The sequence below is a fragment of the Zootermopsis nevadensis genome, unplaced genomic scaffold (genome assembly GCF_977971745.1).
Source record: "Zootermopsis nevadensis isolate Lab colony 2312 unplaced genomic scaffold, Znev_1.0 Znev_ptg000015l, whole genome shotgun sequence".
In the NCBI taxonomy this organism is placed as follows: Eukaryota; Metazoa; Arthropoda; class Insecta; order Blattodea; family Termopsidae; genus Zootermopsis; species Zootermopsis nevadensis.
In genome coordinates, this window is record NW_028259147.1 from 1,027,727 (window position 1) to 1,049,115 (window position 21,389).

General features: G+C 38.1%; 3 protein-coding genes and 1 long non-coding RNA gene across 6 annotated transcripts in view; 1 reads left to right on the plus strand and 3 right to left on the minus strand.

The window, feature by feature from the left end:
• Positions 1-12,321, minus strand: part of BBS9 (Bardet-Biedl syndrome 9) — a 69,658-nt gene extending 57,337 nt beyond the window's left edge. The window contains exons 1-12 of one of the 2 annotated variants that reach the window (XM_022071858.2): positions 11,812-12,320; positions 10,312-10,400; positions 9,487-9,751; positions 8,649-8,899; positions 8,200-8,357; positions 7,605-7,785; positions 6,914-7,150; positions 5,813-6,055; positions 5,128-5,426; positions 4,401-4,709; positions 3,884-4,262; positions 2,685-3,079 (exon numbers count right to left, since the gene is read on the minus strand). In XM_022071858.2, the coding sequence (XP_021927550.2) occupies positions 2,964-3,079; positions 3,884-4,262; positions 4,401-4,709; positions 5,128-5,426; positions 5,813-6,055; positions 6,914-7,150; positions 7,605-7,785; positions 8,200-8,357; positions 8,649-8,899; positions 9,487-9,751; positions 10,312-10,400; positions 11,812-12,077 (2,793 nt within the window). In that variant the 5' untranslated portion in view covers positions 12,078-12,320 and the 3' untranslated portion in view covers positions 2,685-2,963. Of the gene's footprint in view, positions 1-2,684; positions 3,080-3,883; positions 4,263-4,400; positions 4,710-5,127; positions 5,427-5,812; positions 6,056-6,913; positions 7,151-7,604; positions 7,786-8,199; positions 8,358-8,648; positions 8,900-9,486; positions 9,752-10,311; positions 10,401-11,811 lie in introns of those variants that run through there. The other variant, XM_087348997.1, reaches the window with a different exon arrangement.
• Positions 12,322-13,056: 735 nt separating this feature from the next.
• On the minus strand, positions 13,057-16,725 carry LOC110833555 (pleckstrin homology domain-containing family A member 3-like). Of its 2 annotated transcripts, none has more exons than XM_087349005.1 (7): positions 16,577-16,725; positions 16,375-16,491; positions 15,491-15,643; positions 14,336-14,457; positions 14,091-14,255; positions 13,953-13,999; positions 13,057-13,470 (listed from the first exon to the last, which is right to left on the minus strand). In XM_087349005.1, the coding sequence occupies exons 1-7, from the start codon at positions 16,614-16,616 to the stop codon at positions 13,461-13,463; spliced, it is 654 nt and encodes a 217-aa protein (XP_087205131.1). In that variant the 5' UTR covers positions 16,617-16,725; the 3' UTR covers positions 13,057-13,460. The 2 variants fall into 2 exon arrangements, with proteins under 2 accessions (XP_087205131.1, XP_087205130.1); XM_087349004.1 differs by having other exon boundaries at positions 13,953-14,017.
• Positions 16,726-17,121: 396 nt separating this feature from the next.
• On the plus strand, positions 17,122-21,369 carry cold (coiled). The gene is made up of 4 exons (XM_022071831.2): positions 17,122-17,285; positions 17,695-17,814; positions 18,411-18,589; positions 19,511-21,369. The coding sequence occupies exons 1-4, from the start codon at positions 17,225-17,227 to the stop codon at positions 19,598-19,600; spliced, it is 450 nt and encodes a 149-aa protein (XP_021927523.1). The 5' UTR covers positions 17,122-17,224; the 3' UTR covers positions 19,601-21,369.
• Positions 21,187-21,389, minus strand: part of LOC110833577 (uncharacterized) — a 28,585-nt gene continuing 28,382 nt past the window's right edge. The window contains exon 4 of the long non-coding RNA XR_002544251.2: positions 21,187-21,316. This is a non-coding gene — a long non-coding RNA (uncharacterized LOC110833577). The remainder of the gene's footprint in view (positions 21,317-21,389) is intronic.

The window sequence follows — 21,389 nt, forward strand, 5'->3', positions numbered from 1 at the left end:
TTTTTCGTATGAATCTCACAATAAACAGCGTTAACCAGTTGATCTACGTAATGGTGAAGTGTAGTGTTTTCTTCGCGGTACGGACTGAAACCTTAAATACGATTTAGACGAGATCGAAATTGTTAAGCAAGATTTTTCGTCGAACCGGCACCTCCCAACATCGTCCTACATTATTTCTACCTCCACTGAGTAAATTTCCTTGATAATCCGATACTACGCTCAGCTTAACAAGAAATTCCCCCGTCTCTTACGGAACCAGATGATTCAACAGGTGCTCACTAGAGCCCGCCACTTTCCACTATCCTGAGCCACATGGAATTCACGCCACATCTTCCCACTCTCATATCCCCAAGGACAATTTTAATATTATCCTCCCATACGCGCTATGGTATCTTCCTTCAGGCTTTCCAAACCAAAATCAAACTTCTTCCTTTTAAAGAGAAATTCCCAGTTTAATTCATAAGCCACTATTAAGTTAACTATACGATACTCTGACGTAAGTTCTTTGGCCAGTCTCCAGAATATTATTTAGTAACATGCAACAATAGTCTCGTAACTGCATTACAACAATCGATTAATTTGCCTTGAGGATCGTCCAGCATTTCTCCGACAACTCATTTGCATACGCAATGTCAGCGAAGTCATTAGTCGCTTCAAATTCTATTGAATGAGTACATAAATTTCTAGTAAACCCACGCATTTTGTAGATCAAAGGTAGCGACAGAATCTGAGAGGCAAATAAATATCGACGGTCTGTTAGAATCGATTACAGAACGATGTCACTTACACGACTTCCTTTAACAATGCTCCAACCCATTCGTCAATTAATCGTCCTGTGAAGTCCTGGCTGGCTTCTAAACATTACGATGTTTCGTGTACAGCGCTTCTGAATAACTCGACACAGTTCAGTGTCGGACTGGTCTTTCCACGGATTTATTCCTTGTATTCTGAATCCGGAACTACAATTACCACAGACCGGGGGGGGGAAATGACATTTACCATTCAAAGCCGAGTTAGTAACCGAATGTGCCACCAGGTTTAACAATCAGTAAGTCTTAACTGTTTACGATTCTCACGACAAACGATGATTTCCTTGAACAGAGAAACCAATTGATTTTTTGTAATGGCGAGAACATAAACGCACTCTGTCGACGAAATGCAGAATTATTAAGAGTTACAGCTGGGGAGGAATAAACAATTTCGCATACGCGGTCTACGGTGGGCGTTGCACATTCCGTAACATTAGCGACAATTATTTTTTTTCACGGTTAAATTAACAGTAAACTAAATTCTGGTGATTTAGAAAAAACCTTCATCTTCTCGTTTCGTATTTATTTCATGGTACGATGCTGTAAGTACCTCTGACAACGGAGTCGAATGATTCAAGGCCCCCGAATTTTTGGAGTGACTGAGGAAAAACGACAAAATATTCTCCTTAAACAAGATTACAGTCACAGAATTCCAATCTCTTGACAAAAAATTTTTTTGTTTCGCTATTTGGCTGCCAATTTCTAGATCTAGATCTAGATCTATGAACAAACTTCAGGAATATTTATGTTCAATCATCGCGATTCCTCTCTCTACTCGTAAGGACATCTGGTTAATAAATATTCATTCTATCATTTCTAACCCTCTATTATTTTGGCTTCGCATTTGCAGACATCACGAAGGCACGTCGGTACTTCGTCACCAAGAACAAAGTTGTCAGAATAAAATACATGCGTAATTGAAGCTCGAAGCGATCGGCTTCTCGCAACGAGGAAGTGTTTACACACGCCGACTGGCGCCACTGAGGCGGACTTAGCAGCGTGCCAACTTCCAAAAGGAGAGCTTAATTGACGGGGAAGTCCCAAAGCGATTAAACATCGCGATCTAGAGGCACAAAGTGTCCTACAGACGACAACGAAATATCTCATCCAAGGCTAGTAAACCATTCCAGGATAATATTACGACATGTTTGGATGGACTGAAGAAAACTACGGAAATAGTTTATGAATTATCGCCCTGATGATGGACCTTACATGTTAAAAAAATACTAATCTCGTCTTGAGGTAATTTTTATAGAACCTGAAACAATATGGCGGCAGTGCGAAATTTATATTATCATGGAGACGCGCAGAAGTGATCTGGTGGAAAATGACAGACGTTTCAGACGTCATCAGAGCAATCATCGTGATGACAAGCGCCTCTCAAATTCCGCTTTTTCTACCAGATGACTTCAAAAATTGAAACATTCCATCCTCATTTATTGCTGATCGAAATAAAATGGCGACGGTACTTTTTACGTGAGATAATCGATTTAGGAGGCTTTAAAAAAATATCGATATTTTCTCGTAAAACGATGCAGCTCTCTCGAGAAATGAAATACTCGAGCGAAAATTGAACAAGGGATTGGCATGGAGAAGGTAATGAATGATTAGGACCTTTCAGGGATTCTTAAGACGATATTTTACGGGACAAAGCGGGATAACCACGCGGGCTACAGATTACGAGCGGGCAAACAGGATTCTGTCCGTCTGAGACGGATAATTGGCTCGAATTTGAAAAGAAATTAAAGCACGTAACAAACCTCCAGGATACAAATCGAAGCGTCTGTTATGAGAGATATAAGCTTTTTCATTCGCTGGATTAAAAAGGAGGGCAATATTTTTGTTTTCTTAAATTCAGAAACCAGCCAATGGCAATTTAACATTTCATCAAAATAATAAAATTATTTTTTATTTGTATGCGTAATATTATTCCTTAAAATAACAGCAAATAACGAAGGCCACGCTAACAAGTAATCCGTTCCATGACTAGACAAGACAATACAACATTTTCCACATTGCATTTCGAAGGCGACGTTCAAATCAGATGGACGTGCTCCAGACTTTCACTTCGTGGTGGTAAGACCGCAGACCTTGCGACGCAAAACAAATCACAGAAAAACAAAACGTCATCTTCCACAACGACAGATACTCTCGTCACCAGATATCATCGTCCCCAGAAGCAGAAACTTCTGAGGGACCCTCAATTAATCCGACGCGACGATCAGGAGGCGGTGCGCGTTCCTCGTCCGCTCCTGGACTGGGATTCAGACCTGCATCAACAAAAGCTTTGCTCAACACCGATCACACGACAAACCATCTCGGTTCCAAGATGGACTCCGCCCCCTCTGTCCTGCGCTGGTCGACGGCTGTCCAGGGCAGCGCCATCGACGTAGCGTTTACCTCTCACATCATTCCCTGATGATGGAGATGGAAAACGTCTCTGAAACGTCAGACTTCTGATCTCAACTGAAGCTGCGAGACTCGTGATTCTGTTACCGGTCCAGAAAAAATATTCGGGACGGACATAAAACTGCTCTCCCTTCAGACGTCACCGGGAAGGACTAAGAAAATGACGAATGACGAACACGTCAGTTTATGGTCTACGAAGATGACGACAGATGGAAATAACACAAATTACATTAACGTGCGAGTACGGAGGTCGGATCAGGAACGAGCGGAGAGAAAATGAAGTGAGCGTCGCCCAGAATGCAGGACAAAATGAAGAAGCGAAATCAAAATATTTGCAAATTACAGCCAACAAATAAACTGAGAGCAAAATCATAAATGAAAAACGACTGCTGATGATCGTCGGATGAAGCTGATGATTTTGCGAGAACAAAGTCAAATATCGCGGATACACTAAAATATATTTAACTAAAAACAAAGAATATTCTACTTGGGACCTTAAGTTTCTGCACCAGATTGGGGTCAGAGGTCAGTGTCACGTCCCACAAAGACTTAAAGAAATGGCATTAACGTTTCCTCTTACATCCAACAAAAACTAAATTCTCTTAAAGCCTCGAGACCTCGCTCCAGGAATACTCGTCTGATTTGCAATCTGAACAATTACTCACTGTCCGGCATCTCTCGAGTCTGGGCCGCGGCTCGACGAGCTCTCATCCTCGCGGCCGACCTGCCGCGCGGGTTTGCAGAGACCGTCCTCTCTCCGTACCTCGAACCCACCGGGACGTCATCGTGGACTCCTTCGGCGTCTTCCGGTATCGGCGAGACGGATTTCACGGCTTTCGCCGACTCGCTGACGTTATCCTTCCTTTCGAGCTTGCGGCTGCCTTTAGATACGCGATCCAACACCGAAGACACGTGTTTCTTGAGACGCGCCACGTCTTTCATCGGTTCCAGGGTTATCGGGGCCGGGCGCTGCGGCTTCGAGGCCTTGGCCAGAGAAGTTCGTAGCAGGTGAGATAAAGCCGCTTCTGTCACCTCTTCCCAACCCTGAAACAACGGACGCTCACCGTCAAAACATCTTAAGATGAGACTGTGAGCACGTTAAAACAAGTCCGCTAAGTCAGAATCAAAAAAATTGCCTATCAAAATTGCAATATTAATTTCTTTAACCTAACCTAACCTCACCTGTTCCTCCGTATCATAAACATCTGAAGTGAGAGCGGCCCTAAGATCAGAATAATCTTCCTCGGCAGTGGCGTTCATTAATTTGACCATGAGCAGGATGAGGCGGACGACGCAGCTCAGCTGGCAGCGGGAACGCGACAGGGCCTGCTGGATCTCCTCCATTTCATCAGCGGAGACAAGAATTTGCTGGTACGTGTCCTTCAGGAGGTTGTCCAAATTGGTTAAGGGAGTCGGCGTCTTGTCCTTGAATTTTGCCAGCAGACGGCGCTGGATGACTCGAAACTGCGCCGCTCTCTGGCCGAGTTCTTCCTTCGGTAAAAAGAGTTCAGAAATATCAGTCTCAATTCACAACGCTTTCGTTTTAAAAATTAACCAAATCATTTTCTAAAATTTCCAAAATTCATATTTAGGGCTCAAGTTCTAGGCCCTACAGTAGCAATTAAATTTCAGGGTACTTGCGGGTTATTGGGACACATCGCTTTAAAAATAGGTTAGGTTAGGTTAATGTGTGTGCATAAATGACATATACTTGAAAGTTATTACATTTTATTTCAGTAAATGACAAATAACCTAACCTAACCTAACCTCAACTAACCTCAACTAACCCATTTTTAAAGCGATGTGTCCCGATAACCCGCAAGTACCAATTTCAGCGTTAATTTTAGGACCTGGAAATGTTGTAGAGCGTAAAAACATTTCTGATTCGAAGGTCGACTGAAAAATGTACCTGTATTTTCCTTGCCTTCTCCCTAAACAGAAAATGCGTTCCAATTTCTGAAAACAGCTCGTGCACGGGCAAAGATGAGGAATATGAACACGTGAAATCTTTTTGTTTTGAGAAGTGTCTGTTGAGCCGCTCCACCAGCTGTGAAGTGAGAAGGCAGAGGGGGGGCAGCGCATCACACTGCAGACGGTAGCGCTGCGAAGACTTAGCGGCCAGAATGGTCACTACGGAGCCTCTCCCTCCGTAACACTGGAACCCAGCCGCATTGCTCGCGCCAGACAGGGCACCGTCACCAGCAAACTCTGCGAATGGAAACGGTCATTTTAATGCGGACGAATCTAAAATATTAAACGCAAAGTTTTTCCACAATGGAGAAATGACGGCGCATCAAATTAAATCGAGGTGTCGACTCTCCTAGACGTATCCACATTTACGAGAAATGAGGGGCGTCACAATGAACGGCCGGATTCGGACATACGTGCTGTCTAAATCATAATTTCAACGCAGTAAGAATAACATAATGAACAAAACATAAACTTGCACTGCACAACGACGAACACGAAAATTCACGACTAACTTAATCTTCTTCTTCTTCCTTAAATCATTTCGGCACTGGCAGATCAACTTCTGCAAAGTGAAAGGAGTCTGTACGCTGTAGAAAATTATTTCGATTTTCTCATTCACTTACCCGGGAAAAGTTGTGCGAGGTTTACTACTGGTTGGTTTGTGTTGAGCGTAACTTTGAAGTCTGCTTCTTTTGCTGGAGTGCTGAAAAATGCCACTAGTTTTAGGGGCAGCTGCGCCACGTTATGCAGAACGCGCGGGAATCCTCCGGCGCCGGCCAAATAGGATGTCACGGCTCGTACTTCTAGCGTCGGGACATCACAATTTTGTTCCATGTAAACATAAGTAACTATGAGAGTTCTTTCACCTAGAAAAGGGATATAAACATAAGAAAAATCAAATGTACCAATATACAGGGTGATCCTCTTCCTTCAGCAATAAAACCACTATTAATAAACTGATGCTGATGAAAATGTTGTAGGTGAATACTTCAATCCTTCTGAAACTGCATTCTGTCACACACGGCGCTGAAAGCAGCCCCCCCCCCCCCCCCCCGTGTTCAAGCACGACTGAATCAGATGTTCCAAATTTTATGGGGGGGGGGATCAGGTTATCTGAAAAGACCTCTGACAAAAATGATTGCCAGATTTAACTCTGCCGGGTATTCCTGTGGAGTGTACCGAAGAAAAATGTCTCCGTGGGCAAGCCCCGCGCTATCGACGTCTGTCAATAGATCTCGGCCATTCTGGCGCACGTTACGCTGCGTGCATCGCCATGTCCAATTGTGCGCAGTTACTACAGGAGACAACTTTGTGTACATTTTGTGATAGGATGCAGTTTAACAAGGACTGACGCACGGATCTACATCGGATCACCATGACGTATTACGGGCGTGTGAGAACAGGGTGCCGAGGAAAATATTTAGACCTAACAAAGAGGAAGTAGCAGGAGGGAAGAGAAATCGGCATAACGAGGAGCTTCAGAGGTTCATCATTAAAACCTTCACTAAACGTTATCAGGTAGAGGCAAATAGGATGGAAAGGGCACGTAGCACACATGAGGGAGATGATAAATGCTAACGACATTTCTGTACAGAAACAGACAAAAACAATTCATAATTCAAAATCACAGGCCACGAGGACCAAATTCAACACAGAATGGTACAGCATTCACAATATTAAGTCAAGATTTAGCAGACACACAAAAATAACAGCGTGTAACTCACACAAGCTGCTGATGGTGTGAGACGCTTGCGACACGGTCAGTGGCGGCTGAGCGACGATGGACACCTGCACCTTGCTCAGCGCGGAGTGAGGAGACAGCTCCACCGATACTCGGCACATGGGAATCTCTATTCCCTCCTCATTAATATTGTGCGGAAACGGACACGGTTCCAATTGTGAATTAACACTTAGTGTTACTCTCACTTCTCGCTCTGCAGCCGTACTTGCTAACGAGACAGCTGCGAAGAAATATATCAGTCGTTATCAAATGTAGCAGCAAAAAAGGCACGCAAACGAGTGATAAATTCAACACGAGAGATCAAATCAATGAGAAAGAAGTTACTAGGGCATGTATAAATCATGGGAACGGAGAATTTGATATAAAATTTTACTCAGAAGACCCGAAGGAAAAGATACACCTTGAGCGAGGTTTAGATAAGATCGATGCGACCTGCATGTATCTTATTATTTATAACTTTTAATGGCATTTTTCCAACCTTGATCTGAGGAATAACAAATCGTCTAGCTACAGCAAAGAAATCTTTGTAACTATAAGAAAAAAATAAAAAAGTTTACAAATTTAATCCAGAAATGCGTCAACCACGTGTTGTTACACGATTAACGCACAGCTAATTCAAATAAAACCATACGTGAAGAAGCAAGTATAGTTTTTACGCACATGAAGGCACTTACCACCTCTCTTTGTATATTCCTTGACGACTTGTTGTAATTCTGATAATTCTTTCCCTGCTTGTTCATAATCTATGGCATGAATTTCCAGGGGTGGAGCCACGAACAGCGACGGTTCTGTGCCGAGGAAGCAACACTGAAGTTCGCCTTGTTCTGAGAGTAGAACCAATATACCACTCATGCTCTATAAAACAAAAATTAATGACGTAAGAAGGCGATGTACCGATCAGATCCAGAAAGCCATAAATATTGCCCAAACACGTTGCAATGTGGCTGTCGAGTTAATATCCTGAATATTAAACTACACGTTGTTATTAAAATTACTTTTCTGTCCTGTTGCATCATTGCCTCACACTCGTTCAATGTGGTCTCATAATTTTTGGCTTTTATGTTCATTTTTTTTAAAGATTTTGCATAAAAAAACAATTTCCTAAGAGCATAATGCACAATGTTTAGAAGTGATTAGTTTCTATGCCTAGAAAAGGCTAAGTGTATTTATCAACAGAACTGCTCCATAGAACTCGAGGGATAATAACGTCATGATTCATTAACGTGAGATAAATTTTGTATTTTAATAATTATCATACAAGGCACTAACAGACTTCTGCTGAGACGAATTTATTATTTCAAATGTTCCCCTAGCGACGGCAACCGGAGCGATGGTGAGCTGTGCAGACCAACGCAATCTCGTGTGCTCGTAGACGAGCAACGTATTGGTATCTGTGACTACAAGAATCATCAGTTTCCCATCAGGTTCTGAAATGCAAAGAAACAAATCAAAGAAATCATCTTCGACCTAGTCTCGGTAAGTTTTGTACAAATCCATCTCAACGGATCCATCTTAATAAAACATTTAATAATTGTTTTGTCTTGTGACAAACAGCAGCAAATCCATTCTATATTTTTATGCTTCTGCACGATGATGACCACAAATTCAGTCAAAACATGAAGCGTTTCATTTGTGCTGAAACGTCTTCCTACTTTAATGAAAGACTGGTGTTATGACTTCTTTCTGAAATAAAAACCAAAGTAAAAATATAAACTTGCCAATAAAGTATGGATGGAAACAGCAAGGTTTATATTCCAGTCTCTTCATAAACTTCAATGTTCCATTATCTTTCAGACAGAAGAGATTTCTCTCCCCAAGCACTAATATATCGCAGTAGGAATCTGACCACGTTACAGCGATAACGTCCAATGCCGCTTCACCTATGTTGTAACTCCACTCGGCCGATATCTTACGGCCAGAAGCAGACTTCTCGTCGCCTGGTCCACCGGCCTCAGCCAAAACTTGATACCTGAAAGAGCAGAAAGTAAACAAATCCACGACGTTATGTTGCGAAAGAGTTTCAGATGCGTAACATAAGCAAAAATACAAATTTCAGCACGAAGCATTAACCAAGTGTGAAACAATATTTTGTATCCAAACCAATAAAGAAATTTTACACATCTGAGAAAGAAGTGAACGTTACACTCCGTGAAGTACCGCTCTGGACCAAGTCATGAAACTCGTTAATTTTTACTGACCGTGCGGCAGCTTACGATCGCTAAATCCTGAATCCTAATATTAAAGGCTGGATCATAATTTGAGGATTTACATTCCCTATGCCCATAAAATAAAGGTTAAGAAACTCCTTTAAAAAAATTATTAGCTGTGTCTGCAAGAACCCCCTAATGCATCATATCCTGTGCCAGTTTAATTCAGTCAACACCCTCAAACAATACTTCTTTAGGGACCATTTCAATATTATCCTCCTATTTATTTATTTTATTTCCATCAGAGCTTCCCACTAGAGGCCAGTCCACATCTCTTGTGTCAGATACCAAAAGAAATATCTAACGACAAAATTCTTAACTCATTATTTCTTTGCATGAGCAAATGTACCTGTAATTTTCTGCATTCCAGTTGGACGTTACAGTAATAAATGAATCTGTGTGAGGCAAGAACACCATCGGACCTGGCAACAGAAATTCCGGGAGAAAACGGACAAAAGCAAATGATTCCTGCTCAAAAAAACTTAGAGCGCCATCAAGGGACTGGACACACAGAAAATCTCTGCCATTCACACCACCAAACGGTCCCAGCACCATACAAAATGCAGATCGGCGCAGCTGGTGCTCATATGCCAGAACCAAACGACTTTGGTCACCTACAATTACATAAAATAATGGAGTTATTGAAAAGATCAAACAAGGAAACCTTAAAATGTATTATGAGATGTTTACTACATGAAATATTTAGAATCTGAAAGACATGGAACACATCTTGCCGAGAAGAAAACTTCAACTGACTGGGAATAAGATTCAAAAGAAGTAAATGTTTCTTTGCTTGCGTCTGAATTTAAATACATTGATTTGTGATGCTATTCCACAGATACAATGGGATCTCAATGCATGTCCCACATAAATGTGGACTTGTATGGAGATACCAACACTTCAGCCCTAAAGATGACGGCAATATATTCCTCCAAAATGTTGGTACCTACCTACACAGCATTACTACTCAGAAGACAAATATCTTCACAGATGTAATAAATTTAATTCTCACAAATTTGTTTTAATAATCTGTATAACGCAGGTTCTGTCATACATTACGTGTACAGGTGCTTAATAAAGATGAATAACACTTCTACCCCTTAAAACAGTTTAAAAATACATAAGACTTCAAGATTAAATTAAATAAACAACCTATTTAAACAGCCATAATTACCATGCTCAGTAGCACCAGCTCTCGTCACCAAACTATACACAGCTACACTCCGCGGATGAAGCACACTCAAGTGCTCAGTCTGAGAACCTCTGTTAAAATAAATACAGCTGCAATAAGAATTTATATAACACCAAGAGCCCTGTTCAGTTTTACAGATGAAATCTTAAGTGAACTAAATAATAAAGCGCATGTTGGTGGAATATCTTGTGATCTTGCCAAAGCATTTGATTGTGTAAATCATGAATTATTAAGATAAAAATATAACTGGCAAGTGGTTTAAATCATACCTTCATGACAGAAAGCAAAAAGTAGAAATAAAATCATCAAATTCAAATGATAGCACCTACTCAAATTGGGGCATTGTAAAACATGGAGTGCCTCAAGGTTCAATACTTGGTCCTCTACTTTCTCTCGTTTATATCAATGATCTGCCCCCAACCATCATCTCTCATTCTAAACCTATACTCTTTGCTGATGATACTAATATTATTATTTCACATCCAGAAATTGACTGTTTTCAAAATTGCATAAATGATGTCTTTCCTATATTGGACAAATGGATTAAAGCCAACAAATTCACATTAAATTTTGACAAAACATATTTCATGAAATTTTTTTCTAACTACAGAACTTGTGTAAATCTAAATATTGGGTATGATGATAAAATTATCCAGGAAATAGAAACAACTACATTTCTTGGCCTGCAAATTGACAACAAATTAAACTGGGAAACGCATATGCAATACATTATCCATAAACTAAGCTCGGCATGTTTTGCTGTGAGGACAGTTGCAGTATTCGTGAAAACAGAAACTTTAAAATTATTTTATTTTGCTTACTTCCATTCCATCATGTCATATGGAATAATTTTCTGGGGAAAGTCAACACACAGCAAAAAAGTATTTTACATTCAAAAGAGGATTATTAGAATAATGGCAGGCACTAAAATGATAGCCTCTTGTAGGGAATTATTTAAGAAGTTTAATATTATTCCACTACCCAGTAATTTCTTGCTCTCACTATTATTATTTGTAGTGGATAACATGGAGCAATTTCAAACAAATTCAGATATCCACAATATAAGAACAAGATACAGATGAAACCTCCATGTGCTAAATTCTAACCTCAGTAAATATCAAAAAGGAGTTTACTATACTAAATTAAGTTATTCAATAATCTTCCACCTACTATCAAAAGTTTAAATCATGGCATAAAAATGTTCAAGCCAGCATTAAAAGAGTATCCCCTATCTCACTCCTACTCAGTAGAAGAATTTATAAATACATGTAAGTAATAATGGTAATATTTCTCATCATAATTATTTTGCTGTAATACTATAGTTGCAAAAATCTGTTAATAGCTGTTATAACTATGTATTTATAGTCGTAATAGAAACAAGTATTGTATTTGTGCAATGACCTGTTCTACATCTTTGGCTTAGGCCTAATGTAGGATCTATAGAATGTAAATAAATTCTATTTTATTCTAATAAGTACTTACGAGACAAGTTTTCCCACGCTAATTTGAAGTATTGGCTGTGGAAGATGTGTCTCAATTAGAAGATCCGTTGGTTTATAGCCAATAGTCTTATCTTCTTCTAATCTCACGAATGAAGGTTGAAATACACGCAAGTACCCAGAATGACTGCCAACTATAACTTTATCACACCGACTACCCAAATTAGATGTAATAATACTAGTGTGATCAAATATTTCATCTTCACCACATTGTGCAGACCATAAATCTCTTGCTTTAAATAGTGACATAATACTGCAAAATACACAGCCACTTCGTCAAATATCAAACACGTGCTTGTCCAAATATCCCACGAAACTGGCCAAAAAAATATATATCAGCTTATTCCTTAACATATACGTAAAAATTAAATAACCATATGTCCGAAATTAGATACAACCACCACGTAAGATTCTACATAGAATAAAAACGATTACTCCAGTTTTCAAATTTGACAAGTTAACGTTACGGAATGTCCACGGAGAAAGTAATTTCTAAGACGAACATAGCCAACATAAGTGTGAACACGGATAACACAAATCCTGAATAAAACGATATTCGATTCGAGACATATTATACGGAGTAAGGAGGGAAATTCAATATAAGATGGCACAACCCGGAATAAAACATTGTTTTTCTTTACCTGGCATAACTCCATACAGATAATATGGAAAATCTGTATTAAGTCTGCAAAATGCAGATTTTACTCAGGAACTGTACAACTGCGGTAGACGATGGTTTACTGTACAGCTATGCAGAATATTAAAAATAAGAGGACTGAACATACACTGTAGACATAAAACAAAAATATAACACAAATTATAGTATACTGCAACAGATCTCCACATGACAAACAAATATTATAATTCTATACTGAATATCACAACACAAGAACAAATTATTATATATTAAACCATTAGTCTTTATAAAGCAGGAACAAACACAGATTAAATACCTGAAATAAAAAGTATGGGGTACATAAACAAAAACTACAGCACACAACAACTATTTAATTAATAATAAGAAATCAGTTCCTTTGACACTCAACAATGCTGTTCTTACACAAAATAAACAAGACATAACATAGTTTTGTTGCAATATTTTGTTTAGAAAGTAAAATGGGTACAAAGGGATGTCTGGGAATGCCAAGAAGGAAACACACAATCCTATAAAAACACTCTATTGTACAAATTTTATAAGGAACTATTCAACTTGTGGCAAAGATAAGACTGGTGCAAAAGAAAATTTAATCCACATAAATACAAGCTTCAGATTATAAAATATTTTACTTAATCATATCCACAAACCACCACTTACATATTCCTTCACAACTTTTTAAAATATATAAATATACAGAGATAATACAACATATTTATTATGTACATTCCAGTGGACTATGTTTTGACGCAACTCCAAAATTCAATTAACATATTATCTATTCCACATCTGCACCAATGTGCAAGTAACTACAAATTAAAATGCGAGAAAATTTTCCAAATCCATATCTACAGTTTCTCATCACGTTCAATACGTAGCTACAGTTCTGAAGTATGTGAAGTGCTGAAGATCTCAGCTTCTCACAGATACCTACTTTAAAGAAATCTTCACGGCAAATTTTGTGGGAAAGTAATACTTCAGGTTTTCCTGCAACATACGACAAAACATTCGCTGCTTAACAAGAAAGAATTAGACATGACACAATAATATACATTTTTAATATTTATACAAATTATTTATTACTGTAACAAATCTGGCGGATTCACAGTTTTGCAAACCTAATATATTTCTGACTTGAAGAAATGAATATATGATATTTCTAAATCCTGCCTCCATTACCTGGATACTTCTACCTACTCCACCGTCGTGGTACCTCTACCATAAATATGGAGGTAGCAGCTTGTTCCAAACCGCTGGTAACCACCTACAAGTCTCAATGGTTTCATAATGCTGAATATCACAATTCAATTTCCATTTTAATAAAAGAATCTAACTAGAATATAAAGACATTAACTTCTTTATGCAAAATTCGTAGGAGTTTATACGTGGGATAACAAAACTGTGGATTTTACTCCTCTTTCATGAATCCTGAATGACATTTAAAGATCACACATCACAGAATTGCTTACTTATCAACGGAATTTGTTCTCATGATGGGCACAGTTGGCTTCATGCCCTGCAACAAAGACGAACACTTGATACATGCATATAAAATGTCTAATAAAACTGCTAAGTTACTTCAAGGATTTTAAATATAAGATACTCACTTTTCCTTTGTTCTGATTTAAGATGGGTGGAAGAGCGGTGTCGGTCACGTGTTGGTGAGGAAGTTCATACGTGAAATTGGCGTTAGATATCTTCATACAGTCTTCCAAAGTTCTAATAAATGTATCACAGGTAGCACCCAGCAGGCTAGTTGCTTCGTCCAGTTTCTATAAATGGGAAATAATTTAATTTTGACGAGACAGATGTCGACAAACAATATTTGGCTCGCAACCGAGCAGAGCCTTACCTGCACTTCTGGACCACCTTCTTGAGTAACAGCTGTCTTAACCATGTGTACTTGTTGCATCAGTAGGTCACAGTACAGTCTCAGCTCAGACTTTTTGGATTTAAGTGTATCAGGATTGGAATCTACAAATAAACGATAATACACTTGAATAAGGACGTACTTATACGATGCGTAGGGCACAGAAAAAGTGTGAAGGATTGTATCATGATAACCACATAATCTTTTATGTGGTTACCAGCATTCAGGAGGAACATATAATCTCTATTTCCAGAGTAGAATGCAATACATTCCTCCAAATCATTCGTTACCACCTACAAGATTACGCAGCACAACAACCCAGAAAACCACTATCCTTATTTTCATCAAAATAACCTCAAATTTCACAGTTTGTTATTTGTTCTACATTTAATGATGATGACAGTAGCTCAGACTACAAAGTGTTGAGCAACGTAATCGTTACCGGGTAACGACTTGTAAAGGATGTGGAAGGAAGGAGTTATGGCCTAAATGAAAGGTACAATACCAGCATTTACTTGGAAGGACCGAGGAAACCCATGAAAAAACCTATTAAGAAACTGGTCTTGAGGCTGAAATTTCAACTTGGGACTTGGTGAACATGAAAACAAGAATGTTAACCACTCAGCTGTGATGTTCAGTTCAAATCAAATTAAATTCCTTGGGCAAGGAATGAAAATAATATTTAAAACTGCAACCCAAGAATCTTGTTTGTCGTGGTGATATTTAGCTGTTCAAGAAATTCTATATTACTTTAAAATCTGAAGGTTCATCACCACCACAAATGATTAATCCTGAGCTACTTTAACCCAGACTGCAAACTATAATTCCAAGATTAATTTCAAAACTGTATCACTTTCTCTAGTGTTCTCTTTCCATGGGAATTTCCTACAAAAAAACTGTACATGCCTGGTCCATGTCGACCACCATATTTAACCACCCACAAATTACAAATATTCTGAAGAACATGCAATTAAATTCAGTAGCTGACTCTCTGCTGAGCTAATTTAATTTAATTCCTCCTCCCAAAACCTATTTATCTATGGTAAATTTGGTACATTATTGACATGCAATAAACTTACGTAATAAAATTAAGGAAATTTTTAATCTGTAGTTATAACACTTAAAGAGCAGGGTCACCTGAATCTTTCCTGTTCCTGGTGGTGACGCAGGCTTTAGCACTTCCCAGTGCCACAAGCCACTGTTGCCGTTCTTGCGAAGTTGCAGCTCTCAAATAAATATGTTGTTCTCCAGGAATAACAAGATCCATACGTGTACTATCAACAGGATTAACTGAAAGAAGTTTGTTTCACATACCATATTTCCTCAATTTTAAAACACCATTGTCAATTGTAAGACACACCACTGATTTAGTAATAGGTGCTCAGGAGAAAAGATCCTACATCGATTCTTAGATGCAACCAAATATAAAATATAACCCAATTCCAGAAATTTTAAAATGTGAAGAAAGTGCAACAAAATCGATAAAATACAGTAATTTAAATACAAACTGTGAACTCATAGTGCTGATTACACCTCAATATCTTGTAGATATAATCAATACTATTGATAAATCACCATAAAGTAAACCAAGAACCATTGGCATTGGCAAGATCCAGTACATTTTGAATGGGTAAAAATTACAAGATTAATTGTATCATTTAAGAGAAGCTTTGTTGAGTAAATATTTTTACAGTAATACCGTAGTAGACTGTAAGTCACTGTCACAAATGTGCAATTTTATGTTTTTATTAAAAACAAGCATTGTACTTTTTCTATGACATATTATACATCCTTGACTTAGCCCTATAAATTATCTATGAAATGTAACTAAATTCTATTATATTTTATTCTATTCAATACCAAAAGAAAACTATGAAATTTCAGTCCGGTGAGCCGTCTTCTATGAATGAAAACAGTTCAAATAAAAACAAATGATAACCACAACACATCTACGTCAGCATAACAGTAACTGAAAATTTTTGGGACACTGCTTAAATGCGATTAGTTGTGATTATAATTACCTATAATTTCACATGCTGTTACTTTCATTGAACCCTTACAGCCTTGGTTCACTTCTTCTTGAGACTTGTAATATGCCAACACACCGTTGTCAAGAATAAACCATCTTGTTTGCCATCCTGTAAGAAACAATTACACAAAATTAACGTAATGTCGCCATTTTGTTTTTTCACCTGCACTGAGAAACTCAAAAATGGAGCTTACCGCTCCAGTAATTTGTCCATTTCCACAAAACCCCTTCCATTACGTCAAATTGACAACACACATCCGTCACATTCACACACAGCCCTCTCGAATAAAATACACCGTGTCCGCACCAAAGATTACAGCCTACAACCTACTTCTTACTCTACCACTTACTTCCGTTACAAACATCTTTGGGTGATAAAGCCTACCAACATCACAATTATGTCATGTAATTTTGACTTTCTACTGCTATAGGCAAATTGCGGGTTACTGCCTTAATTTAGACTAGATATGCTTAGCTTCCATGTGGTTTGAACTACATAATTCACTTATAAATGAACGCCACATACGAATAGTGCGAGCTACTTACAACGTACTGAACAGGCTTCTGATGATATTAAAATTTCATAAAACTTCTGTAACATACCCACCCTTTCACCAGTTACAACAGCTGCTGTAAATACAATCCATATCAATGGATTTCACGTTCTCGCCCGAAAACTAAAATTAGCAGTTTATTGGGTAAAAAAGAACATTTCAGAGGGGAAATCATTGTCGAGTTGGCAACACTGGTGCGTATTGTCGAACCTGGTCAACAAGGAAACAAGTGAAACGGAATTTGGGGCGTGGTGTTAAAATATATGTTTTTAATACTACAAATACGTTATGGATTTCCGTTGTATTTGTATTTTTGTTTTAATAGCGATTTTTGCTTTACTTCATGAAGGTAAGTTATTATCTTAATACGTTTAAAGTATTGATTATCCCACGTTAAATTTGAAGTGTAAATAAGGTTATGTTTATTTTGTTACGCTACTTATGTGAAATAATGATAGAATATAAATAAGACCGGAGTATTGAGGTTTTACGAGGAATACAGTTGCTCATAGATCCCACGCTTGGATATAAAATTAACAAAATAATAAACGGCAGGTCAGTTTCTTATGTATGAGTTGAGGTTGGCTGTTCAAGTTTAAGTAGGATTATCAGCTTGTCAAGAACGATTCGACTCCATAGAGTTAGGTGGTTTTATGCATAATTTTCCGTACTTATAATGTACATTTTAAATAGTTTTTAATAGAATTTACTTTGTACTTAATCATGTATGTATTGTAAACAGCAATGATTTGTTTCAGGCAGTGGACTTGAATGCTACGTTTGCACAAATCAGGAACGTAATGGAGATAAGTGTCTAAACACGATAAAGACTTGTGAGCAGGGTGAAGATGTTTGTCTTTCAGAGATAAAATGGGGAAGTAAGTTGGTCTGCCTTTGTACATGGGTCTATGAAAATTTTGGTTGCCATCTCACAGTCTCAGTGAGCAAACTTAGCTGACATAATTTCAGTTATGGAAACATGTTCATAAAGTAGTGTGTATTAATATCATACTTTGTAGCATATCCTTAAATACCGAGAGGTATATTGGCTACAAACAAGAATGAAAGAGCTTTGGAAATGTGTTCTACCATTCACGCAGGAATTTTATATATATTTGCAAAAATACTGGAAATGGGGATATATAAAACTGTATTATGCTGTTTGCTTTGTATGGTATCACTCATTTATCTTTCACAGAGAGGGAGACCAAAGCAAGGAGGCTGAGAAGAATTTTTATTGGAAATCCTTATAGAGTGATGTTAGTTATTAGACATGTAAAAGGCAGGATAATATGAAAATCACCTGCGGAACTCAGATTTTGAATTGTGTTGAACTGTCTCGGGAGAGGGTCCGGTGGTGGGCAGTTGAAGTTGTTTCATCTTTTTGAGAATAATGGAAGAATTATGATGAAGTAGCTCACTGACAAAGAAACAAATGTTATGGAATTATTTTGTGCTGACTCTTGCATTACAGGCACTCCATACTGGTCGCAGGGGGCGCAGAAACAGTACTACATTTCAAAACGCTGTGCAACAAAGGAAGCTTGCGTCAAGACAAGAAATAGATACATGAAATATTGCACTCACATTTGGTACGAAGACTGGAAGTGTTCAGAATGTTGCCAGGGTGATCGCTGTAACTACTACGTTATTGTAAGTTTTTTTTGTAGATGATCAGAAATTTTGCTTTATTTATTTATATATATAGCATTTTTGTAAAAGAACAAGTGTTGATAACATTATTTTCTAGAATTCCAGACCAAGTATTAGATGAAAAAAAGTTTTTGAATAGGAAGTTTCATTACTCATAAATGAATAGAATTTAAGGGATTGTGTTGAACTATTTTACTCCTATGTTCAATGTATTTTATGTGGTCTCGTACTGCGAGAAGAACATAGATTCATAATGTTTAGGAACAGGGGGCCGACGTAAAATATTTGGACCTAAAACTGAGCACGTGACAGGAGGAAGAAAATTACGTAGTGAGAAGCTTTGTAATTTATATCCTTCATTATACTAGGATGATCGAATCAAGGAGGATAATATGGATGAACATATTACTCTGATTATTCAGAATTATAAAATGTAATTTCCTCTCCAGTGCCTCCATGACTGGAATTATGTATCATGCATGAAGACACATCACAAATGGGATGATATTAAAATGGACCTTAAATAAGTTAAATAAGAGAGTCTGAACTAGATTAATCTCGTTCAGGATAAGGTCCAATGGTGGGCATTTGTGAGTAGGGTAATGAATCTGTGGATTGTATAAAAGGCAGGGAATTTCTTTATAATCCAAATGGATATTAGTTTCTGAAGATAGACTGTGCACCGTTCATTCAGAATACGCTCTTTACAGGTGGTGGTGGACACAACTGTTGCTTTTTAGATGTTACCCAGCAGACGGGTCCACCACAACTCTGTTCTCACTGAGGCTTCTCGTATTCATCCGGGCAGCCCTCATGATGGAGCGTTCTCCAGTCATTTACTCATTCTTTTAATTGTCATTATTGTAAATAATGTTACTAATGTTTCTCATGTTGCAATATCAAATTTCCAATTACTTACAGCTAAGTGGCAGTACAGCACGATCCAGTGTGATCATGATTGCCGTTGGAGTGCTTGCTGCGTTGCTGGTTAAGAAGCAGCTTAAAGTGTAATCGTTCCACAGCCGTAACTGGATTCCGTCCACCCACGAGACTAGCTGGCTGGCATTAGTGTCCTGTATTCCAATGAATGTGAGGACAGAACTATTTTATCTCATCATCAGAAGACTCTCATCAAGGCAGCTCATGTGTTCACTGAATCAAAACTGTTTTTTTTAATTTTATATCAAACAACTGACTCATTCAAGAAAATACCTGCTCCTGCGACAAGTAATAGCGATATTCTTTCTGGGTCTGAAATTTTTTTATCTCACTCAGGGCATTAGAAGTGACAAAATTCCTTCTGGAATGGACAGAAATTGACAAAGATTTTTAATTCGTCACGTCCATTAACCTTATGAAATTTATTCTGAATTGATTTTAGTGTCCAACTTATTACCCAGTGTTTTTTTAAATGCCTACCCTCGCAGGCGATGTTAGTCGGCACAAGGTTAACATTACTGAAAATTTATTTATGTAGAGGGTTTTGCCTCAGACTCCCTCCACACACCACATTGCCTCTTAAAGGGACACTTCAGAAACCCACTTATGTTGTATTCTGAAATACAAATATAATGGCGTCATAAAACGCATTTGAAATGAAGAGTTGGACGAAGCTAGTCCATGGAACTTGCTCCAGAAAATGAAATATGCAGATAAACGTCTGATTTTATCTACGAGATGTTTATATTGTGCTCAAAATTCTGTGTTACTGAAAAGTATTACGTCGAAACTGCATTACTCTTTGGACTGCGGCTGGTAAGGTGAATTATGGCTACAGCCAACATTTACCTGTTCGTTACGTACTTGCAAACGGACAAGAATGGAAACAGCTTCGAGATAGAACAACGAAGCGGTGGTAATAGTACCATAGTCATTGCGTCAGACCAAGAGAATATTGCATATTATTTATATTATCTGGTCATGAAGTATCAGGAGTTCAGTTCAGTTTTTTTTTTAAGTCGGTTTCTCTGATGTCTTCTGAAGGGAAAAACAGGTTTCGGATTTTCTGTAGCTGATATTAATGGGTAATATTTGATTTGATACTGAAATGTCGTCTCAACGCACGTTTAATATTTTATCGTGTTTTCGCCCCGCGGTTTCTGCGGTGCCCCAGAGAATCTGGTGCTGACTGCAGCCGATGTTACGAAAGGTTCACGCAATATTTGTGCATTTAGTCGACTACTGACCAAATGCGATATCTCGCTGTAGTCGGAAAAATATAATTACGATTCTACTCCATCAGTTTTAGTGCCTTTTTGCATATACACTTTGTAGTTTATGATTTTTCTTACTGGATAAGAAAAATTGCATGCACAAATACTCTTGTAGATATTTTTATATGAAGTATTGACGTACTTACGATGAGTCTCTTAACCTATTAAATGGATTACCTAATAGTTTTATAATTATATCATAATGTTAATTAAACTCATAATATTATTAAACACATTAAGCATTTGTAAATTTTATGAAAAATGAAAGGTGCAGTGACGTACCGACTTCTAAAGTCGCGCTGCTCGTGCGTTTACAACGTTTTAAGAAGAGACGTCTCCTCTCGCATTGTAGTTGTTGAGATTTCACGTTCTCATGGTGATGAGTACGAAGATGGGTGTCGTCTGGTTTGTCACACCTCACACGTTGTAGTCTGGCACTGCCTGCCGTAAGCTCCTATAAAACGTTGGTCAATTTCTAGGAGACTACGCGGTCCAGAATTGCAGAAGACGTCATCTTCACATTACAATTGTAACAGTTATTATATTAATAATAAAATTGGATATTAATATTGTATTGTTCTTTAAAG